Here is a 7,782-nt window from a genome sequence, read left to right on the forward strand (position 1 = left end):
TGCGCCGGGCCGCGCCCGCTGCCCCATCCCTCGCCGCGCGGGGCGGAAGGCGGCTGTCACGTGAACCAGGCGCGCGCCGCGAAGTGGGGGGGCACAGCGCGGCCCTGAGGAGGGGGACGCCAGGGAAAAATGGCGGGGGGCAGGGAGCGAGGCAAGGGGCCGCACCGCCGCCACCCTGAGACCCCGCCGCCCTTACCTTGTTTATTCTCGTTGAGCTGCCGCTCGAACTCATCGAAGTCCGACATGCTGAAGCGGCCGCGTAGGGCCTGAGCAGCTCTCGCCTCGCCTTGCCGCCCGCCCGCTCCGGCTGCTTCGGCTACTTCCGCCGCTGGCTTCGGCTACTTCCGGCCGCCGCCGGCGCTTCGGCGCCTACCTAATCAAGGCCCCAAGCGGTCCGCCCCGCCCCGACTCCGCCCCCTCGCCCCGCCCGTCCCCCAACGAGCGGCCCCTCGCCCCCAAGCCTGGCTCCGAAGCGCGTCGGCTATTTCCGGACGGTCGACCCAGAGTAGGCAGTGGACGGCTTCGGCTGCTTCCGAAAACACCCGAAGCGAGGGTGTCCGGCTTCCGACGTTTCGGTAACTTTTCGGAGATTTAGCGACTCAACGTTCGGAGGTTTCCGTGGGTCCTCGCGTTCCTCTGCGTCCAGCTCCCTCTAAGGGTTTCTGTTCCTACAATTCAAACCGTCCCAGTCTTTAGTTTTGTCCAGAGATTCGCTCGTCACCTCTCCGCCGTCTCTGTTCAACCAGTCGGCCAATTCCGACTATTCTAACGGTCCAGCACTTCAGGACTTTCTGAAGGGTTTCCGGCGCTCGACCACGGCTCTCTCCAGAGATTAAGATCGATTCCCAAGCTTCGGGTCTTTCCGGAGGTCTCCACCCCTTCCGGGGAACTTCGGCTCCTTCCGCCACTGCTTCGGGAAACCCTCGCTCAGAGAGTACAATTTCGGCTTTTTCCGTCTACAGTTCGGCTCCTTCCGGCTTCGAGAACCAAATAGGGAGGGAGGACCGAGGTGAGGTGGGTCAGGGGAAGGGATACAGAAAAGGGGGCGGGGTCCTGGCCTTCGGCATCTGTCTCTCCGGGTGAAGAGAGCAGAAAAAAGGACCGACCTCGGGGAGGCCTGTAAAGGTGCGCAGGACAAAAGCAGCCAGGCGGTGAAGGGTGCGCGCGGCTGCTGCGGAGGTTGCGAGCGCGGCTTTTTGAGATTGCGCACGTTGCTAAAGAGGCGGTGAGACGGCCTTCTGCGCCTGCGTAGAGGCCGGTCTTAGGCGCGGTTTCTCGCTGCTCGGAGAGGGAGAAAGGGCTCTAAAGTGCACAGTACGCATGCGCGAAGTTTTCCAAGCCAAGAGCCGAGGTGTTGAATTCTGGACTGTTAATGGAGGCTGGCTCGGCTGGTTGCCTTGGCAACCACGTAAGCGTACTCGCGCCCCTCCTGCGGCGCAAGCGCGGCAGACGGTAGTAGCGCTACTTCCGGGACAGGGTCGACCTTGTGTTACTAACCCATCTCCAACCCCGCGGGCTCAAGGGCCAGCGCGTCCACAATCCGCCTGTGCTCCACGCGTCTCCTCCGCTAGAGGTCCGCGAGTCGCGCTTTCCTCTGCGGCGCCTCGAGCCCAGATAGCCCTGCGGATAGTGTCCACGCCGCCTCCCGGAGCCGGCACCTCCGGCTGCGGCTCCCCCTCCCACCCCTGCCTCCTGGGGCTAATTACACCCTGTCCTCCCAGCCTCCCGGCTCCCGCTGGTCCGCCCCCGTCTCCGTGGCGACGGCCGCCCCCTCCGAGGAAGGTCTGGGACCCAGCCTATTCCAAATTTTCACGTCTCTTTAATTTAAATGCTCTGAATAATTCTGTCTCACGTGGAATGAGGCCGGCCCCCGCGCAGTCGGGTGAAACAGGTGACAGCCCTGGCAGGCAGGCGAGAGACAGGCCTGATGCAGGGACGCGCGCCTGGACCGCGCCGGGGAGCGGAGGGTCCGCCGCGGGCAGCGGCAGCATCACCGCTTGAAGCGGTAGGTGATGGGCAGCAGCAGCTTGCTTTTCTTGAGCGCCTGCACCTTCTTGAGCGTCTCGTCGTCCAGCGCCAGGAAGCAGCGGCGGGAGTACTCGAGCAGACGCTCCTTGGAAGGGTCGAACTCGCCCACCTCCGCCAGCTTCTCAGGCGCCACGATGAGCAGCTCTGCGATGGGCGTGGTCAGCGCCACCGTGTTCCGGTCCACGCGGTGGTGCTCGAAAGCCCGAGACATGCTCTTCAGCTTCTGGAAGGTGCCCAGGATCTTCTTGTAGCGACAGAGGACCCCATCGGCGTCCTTCACTGCAGGGACAAGGGGACAAGCGGACAAGGGACATATGGGTACCAAGAGGGGAAGCAGAGTAGAAACGGGAAGGCAGATGTTGGGGGGACACACGGGGGAGGAAGAGGAGGCAGGGATGTAAGAAACAAATCCAAGAAGAGAACAAAACAGAAAATAGGAGGAAACGAGATGCAGCAGTTGGACAGCAGGAATTGAGACAGACACTTAGGAAATGAAAGGCTGGACTCGGGGACCAGGCGCTCCAGACCACCGCCCCAGCCCTGCCCCCGGGTTTGCATGGATGCTCTCTCCTGAGGTGGGCCCAGTAGCCCCCTCTTTCTGAGGAGGAAACAGACTCGAGCAGGTGCCCAGGGTCGCCCTGCTGGAGGTGGACCAAAGTTCAAACAAAGTGAAGCCAGGGCCACACTCTGAGGCTAGACGATCGCCCCGGATCTGGGCTTTTTAAATTGGGAGCGCGGAGCATGTGCAGAATCCACGCGCCAGCCTTGATGCTGACAGCCTGACCCATGCAGCCTGCTCACCCCGCTGCCTCTCCCGGGCCTTGGGCTTCCCGAGGCGCCTCCGACTGGCACTTCCCTTCTGCCTCTGCCGCTTCCTCTCACTGGCACTGCCTTCTTCAGATGCCCCACTGAGCGAGGAGGCAGCCGACTCGGGGTCTGAGGCTTCGCCCCCAGCCCCAGCCCGGCTGTCCCCCTCCACCCGCCGGGGCCCAGGCTTCATGCGGCAGTGGTCCTCTGGGGAGAGACACAGGTGAACTGGGACACCAAACATCACATCCCTGATCACAAGGGAAAGCGGGGGCTGGGGGGCTGAACCCCAAGGGGCCAGTGGACAGGGAAGGCAGTCCACACACCGGCCCTGCAGAATGAAGGAGAGCCAGCTGGGCTTGGGAGCGTCTTGGCAGACCTGTCAAGTTGGGGCTGGGGCTTGCTCCCCCACTGGACAGAGACTTCAGAGAATGAAGGTGGCATTCCCTATGGAGAGTTTTCCGAGGACCCAGAGGGACTTCCGGAGAACAGGGCCTGGAGACCCAGAGGCAAGCCCTCAAAAGAAACCAAGGCTCAGTGTGGGAGGTTAGAGAAAGTGACCACCTTCACCCGGGGACCTGGGGGGGCACTGGGGTCCTGCTGAGAAAGCCTGGGGGGCCCCTATGCACAGCCATCCAGGATGAGGCCCTCATGGGGAGACAGGGAGGTCCAGATCCCCAAATGCTGGGATCCCCAGCTACACAGATCCCTCCCCCAAAAAGCACAGGGGTGACCAGTCAGGAGCTCCCCAGGATCCCAGCTTGGAGCATGTGGGATGCAGTGAGACGGGGCAGAGGGAAGCCCTCTCCGGGGAGCAGGAGTACTGGCCAGAGGTCAACAAGCAGGCTGGGGGGCCTGCATTGCAGCGGGGCAGGCAGCACCCAAGACCCGCGCCCACAGAAGGGGCAGAGCCACCGGCAAGGGTTCAAGGACCGTGAGGAGGAAGAAGCAGGGACTGAGCAGGGGCGGGGAAAGGCAGACAAGCTCCATGTGAGCGGGCTGAACGCTTGGAACTGAATAGACAGGGCTGCCCAGAGGGGCCAGAAGCGGGGCGGTCTCCCCATGCAAGGAGATGAAGGAGGTGCGCTGAGGGGCTCGGGCCGACTGAGGGCTCAGGGGCTGGAGGCGGGCGGCCCACTGGAGGTTGTACTTAGGATGGGTGATCATAGACATCAAACCGGAAGTCAGCTCAGCGGTCCCGCAGACAGGGAATTGGAGAAGGCCGAGGTGCCAGGTCCCCACCACCCACAGTAGGCTTCCGGCCTGGCGCCAGGGTGCCCGGGGTCTGAGAACTGGCAGCGCCCGCACCTGCGTCCACCCGGGCCGAGGAAATGAACTTGTCCAGCTGACACCGAAGGAAATCCCTCTCCTCCTCCAGGTCCTCGATGCGCTTCTGCAGCCAGGAGTTCCGCTCCAGGGCCATGTGCAGCTGGGCCTTCACCCGGTGCATCAGGGCCAGCGTGGGGGACGCTGCCTCCGGGGGTTCTAGGAGCGCGGGAGGGGCCCGGGTCACGTCGCAGCTGAGGGCGGCGCCCCAGCTGACTCTGGTCCCTCCTCGGCCCCCGGGCTCACCCTCGAAGCTTCCTCGCGAGGGGCTCAGGCTGTAAAAGATCTGCGAGTCTAGGTGCGGCGCCTCCTCGAAGGGGATGGAGATCTCGAAGGCCTCGTCGTCCTTCTTCACTAGAGAGGAGAGGCCCGCGGGTCACGGGGGTCGGGCGCCCTTAGACCCCCCAACCGCGGCGGCCCGGGGCGGGGGCGGGGGCCCCGAGAGGGGAGGGACGGCTGCTCACTTGTGCGCCGGCGGCTGCCTCTGTCGCTCATGGCTGGCTTCTTGCAGAAGGCCCGGGCCGCCTTGGGGGCACCGGGCAGAAACGGCGGCCACAGTCGGAGTCAGTCCTGGGGCGGGGGGGACCCCCACTGCTCGGGAGGGAGAAGGAGCTCGGAGCTCGAGGCCGGACCCCGACACTGCCGGGACTCGGCTTTCAAACTGGGCGCCTATGGAATGATGGAGCTGAGGGCCCTGACACCTCGATCCTGGGGAGAAGTTGGCTGGGGACCCGGACTCCCCTTGGAGTCGACGCAGCGGGGACCTCCGGCCTGAATGGGAAGGACCTCATCGCGGCCGTGCGCACAGTGGGGAGCGCGCCCCAACTTCCCAGCGGAGCACAGGGGTCCAGCCCATGCGCACTGCACCCTCCCTGGCCCCCTCCCCCGCACGCGCGTGGGCGAGCAGGACCACCCCCCGTAGCGGGGAGGCTGGGCGCATGCGTGGTGCGGAGAAGGTCGCGCGTGGAGATGCGCCCCCCCGCCCCCGCCTTTTGTCCCGCGGGTGGGAGGGGACTGTCATGGAAAGGGGTCTTACCAAGGGTGCGCACTCGGCCACCATCCCCTGCCCTCGGTGCCTGCGGTCCGAAGGCCTAGGGTTCCCCGCGATCACCCACCCGCGCGCGGAATCCAGCCCTGGGACCGGCGGTTGCGGCGCCCATGCCCGGCGCCGGGGAGCGTCTGCAAAGTGTCACGGGGAGCGGAGAGGAGTGCGCGCCCACCCGTGGGCAGGCGGCGGAACTGGCCCGAGCCAGGGAGCGGGGGTGAGTTTGCGAGGTTGCCCCGTCCGTCCCGCGCCGCGCGGCCTCCGGAAGCTCCGCGCCCAGGTGAAGCTCGCCGTAGACACCCGGGCTGGCGCCCGCACTTGCACGACAGCCCCTTGCAGAACTCACCCCCCACCCTCCCCGGAGCGCAGGCAGGGAGCGTCGCGAAATTCCCATCTTGCAGAGCTGGCGCGGCGCCGGGGGTCCCCCGGATGGTGGCTAGGCCGTGGGGGAAATTGAAGCCGAAGAAGTCTTGTGCTAGTAACCCCCTCCCCAAAGAGCTTAACACTGTCCTCAGCCAGGCCTACGAGGATAGGGGTCAGGGGCCAGAACGGTCACCACCATCCCGTCCAGTGGTTAGAGTTGGGAACGGAGCTGGAGTCCAGCTCAGCCACTCTGCTGCTCCCCAGCCCGGGTGACCTCAGCCGTTAACTGGGGAGAGTACAGCGCCTTGCGGGCTCCTTGCGGGGGTGCAGCAATCAAACACTCGAAAAGCGCAGCGCGGCGCCTGGCTCCAGCGGGGCTCGACCTAAGGCCGGGGGTCAGCACCCCGCCTGCCCCGGCGTGCGCCTTCCCTCTGCTCTGCGCAGTGCGAGCGGGAGATCAGTCCCTCGCGCAAAACGAGGTCGGAGCGGGGAAAGAAGCCGTGGCATAAAAGAAGCAATGAAAAGGCATCAAAAAGGCCGATGTTTATTAAGCTCGAGGCTCAGCTCCACTTGCGTCTGTCGCGTTCACCTGCCACACGCGTCTTGGGGAGCACAGAGCGAGTGAGTGCTGGCCTGCTCCCCTCCCATTTGGCTTTACAGAGAAGTTTTAGCCTGGGTCAGAAAGTCCAGGGGGAGCCACTTGCCCTAGATTGGTGTTTTTCAAACTACAGGTTCATGGGCAGAGAATTTAATACAGTAGGATGGGCTCTACATTTTAAAAAATTATGGTGGAAAAATCGGGGTGACTTGCAATTACTGTTAAAATTTGCCATACATTGTGTGTGTCTGTATACTGGTCGTCATTTAAACCATGTTACTGTGGATCGTGTTTGTTTAAAAAACACAAGTTTTAAGACACTTCCAGGGTGACACAGGTCTTCAGGGTGGGCCAATTCCAACTCCCCAGCGGGCCGCTGAGCTCTTTCTACCAAGCGTGAGCAAGGACGTCCATGACACTGTCTCCAAAGTGCTCAGCGCCGGGACGTGGTGTACATGCTGTATCGTATATTCAGGCCCGTGTCATCCGTGTACATGGAAAGGCTTCCTGAAGGCGCCCGGCCACTCGGCTGAGGCAGGAGATGCCACGCACAGCATCTGCCCCCCGGTCAGCACTGCGCCGGGAATGTCTCACGTCTTGAGGCCAGAGGGCTCCATTCTGTGAGGACTCAGCCAAAGCCCACGGCTCTTCCTCCTGGCAGGGCTCTAGAGAGCAGGCGTGTGCGTGTGCGCGTGTGTGTGTGTGTCTGTGTGTGTCTCCTGGGCCCCGAAAGCCGCCTGCAACTCCGCGGGGTCTGGGGGCTTCAAGGGATGCCAGGCCCAGCGCGTCTCACGGATGCTTCCACCGCGTGTGCTTCTGCAGCGTGTTCTGCTCCATAAAGCGGCGCGGGCAGTGCGGGCACTGGAAAGGGCGCTCCCCGGAGTGCACGCGGCTGTGCTGAGCCAGCTCTCCCGCATCCCGGAAGCGGCGCGGACACAGTGGGCAGGCGTGGGGCCGCCCGCCACCTGCCCTGTGGATGGAGTGGTGCCGCGCCAGGTGGCTGGCCCGCTTGAACGCCTTCCCGCACGTGTCGCACTCGAAGGGCTTCACCTCCGAGTGCGTGATGCTATGTCGCTGAAGGTAGGACATGTACTCGAACACCCTGGAGCACACCGGGCAGCTGTAGCACTTTTTCTGGGCAGAAGCCCCATCGACCCCCGGCTCCCTCTGTGACTCCTCGTCCACCAGCACAGTGTAGGGGACACCCTGGGTGTCAATGAGAAGGTAGTGGCTGGGCCTGGGAGAGGGTGACGTCAGGGGAGGTGCGGTGGAGGAGGAAGGTCCAGGTTCCGGGCACCGGCCCGTCTGAGGGAGCGGGCCCTCCATGGCCTCTACCGAGGGAAGTGCCAGGGCCTGGGGACAGGGGGGCGGCAGCACCGGCATCCGGAGGGTGGCTGAGGCCTAGGGGTGCAGAGAGGGCCAGGGGTCGCTCTGGAGATGGCAGCACGGTCCCGGGCTCCATCTCTTGCGTCTCGATGTCCTGCCCGGTCCTTGGCATCCCCCAGCTCCAGCCCTGTTACCCACGTCTGGGCTCTGCAACGCTCCAAGTCGCTCCTGTACCCTGGGCTCCGCCACCCACGTTACTCACCGGATCTTCCCCCACGCCTCCTGCCAC

General features: G+C 64.3%; 3 protein-coding genes across 4 annotated transcripts in view; all 3 read right to left on the reverse strand.

Annotated features, from left to right (window-relative positions):
- The window catches only part of U2af2 (U2 small nuclear RNA auxiliary factor 2), a 15,634-nt gene extending 14,280 nt beyond the window's left edge, over window positions 1-1,354 (reverse strand). Inside the window, exon 1 of one of the 2 annotated variants that reach the window (XM_005413290.2) lies at window positions 197-1,354. In XM_005413290.2, coding sequence (XP_005413347.1) covers window positions 197-245 — 49 coding nt within the window. In that variant the 5' untranslated portion in view covers window positions 246-1,354. The remainder of the gene's footprint in view (window positions 1-196) is intronic. The other variant, XM_005413291.2, reaches the window with a different exon arrangement.
- A 445-nt stretch (window positions 1,355-1,799) lies between these two features.
- Ccdc106 (coiled-coil domain containing 106) lies at window positions 1,800-5,994 on the reverse strand. The gene is made up of 6 exons (XM_005413289.2): window positions 5,198-5,994; window positions 4,626-4,752; window positions 4,408-4,515; window positions 4,144-4,320; window positions 2,830-3,042; window positions 1,800-2,307 (listed from the first exon to the last, which is right to left on the reverse strand). The coding sequence occupies exons 2-6, from the start codon at window positions 4,654-4,656 to the stop codon at window positions 1,991-1,993; spliced, it is 846 nt and encodes a 281-aa protein (XP_005413346.1). The 5' UTR covers window positions 4,657-4,752; window positions 5,198-5,994; the 3' UTR covers window positions 1,800-1,990.
- A 98-nt stretch (window positions 5,995-6,092) lies between these two features.
- The window catches only part of Znf581 (zinc finger protein 581), a 1,987-nt gene continuing 297 nt past the window's right edge, over window positions 6,093-7,782 (reverse strand). Inside the window, exon 2 of the mRNA XM_005413288.2 lies at window positions 6,093-7,568. Coding sequence (XP_005413345.2) covers window positions 6,957-7,550 — 594 coding nt within the window. The 5' untranslated portion in view covers window positions 7,551-7,568 and the 3' untranslated portion in view covers window positions 6,093-6,956. The remainder of the gene's footprint in view (window positions 7,569-7,782) is intronic.

Source organism: Chinchilla lanigera, unplaced genomic scaffold (genome assembly GCF_000276665.1).
Source record: "Chinchilla lanigera isolate Chin_1 unplaced genomic scaffold, ChiLan1.0 scaffold00166, whole genome shotgun sequence".
Lineage (NCBI taxonomy): Eukaryota > Metazoa > Chordata > Mammalia > Rodentia > Chinchillidae > Chinchilla > Chinchilla lanigera.

Bases quoted from the DNA above. Each gene is read 5' to 3' on its own strand.
- Ccdc106 (XM_005413289.2), bottom strand. From the start codon at position 4,656: ATGAGCGACAGAGGCAGCCGCCGGCGCACAA. The intron at 4,516-4,625 runs GTGAGCAGCCGT...TCTCCTCTCTAG, and splicing joins AGGCAGCCGCCGGCGCACAA to TGAAGAAGGACGACGAGGCC. The intron at 2,308-2,829 runs GTGAGCAGGCTG...TTGTCCCTGCAG, and splicing joins GGCCCGGGAGAGGCAGCGGG to TGAAGGACGCCGATGGGGTC.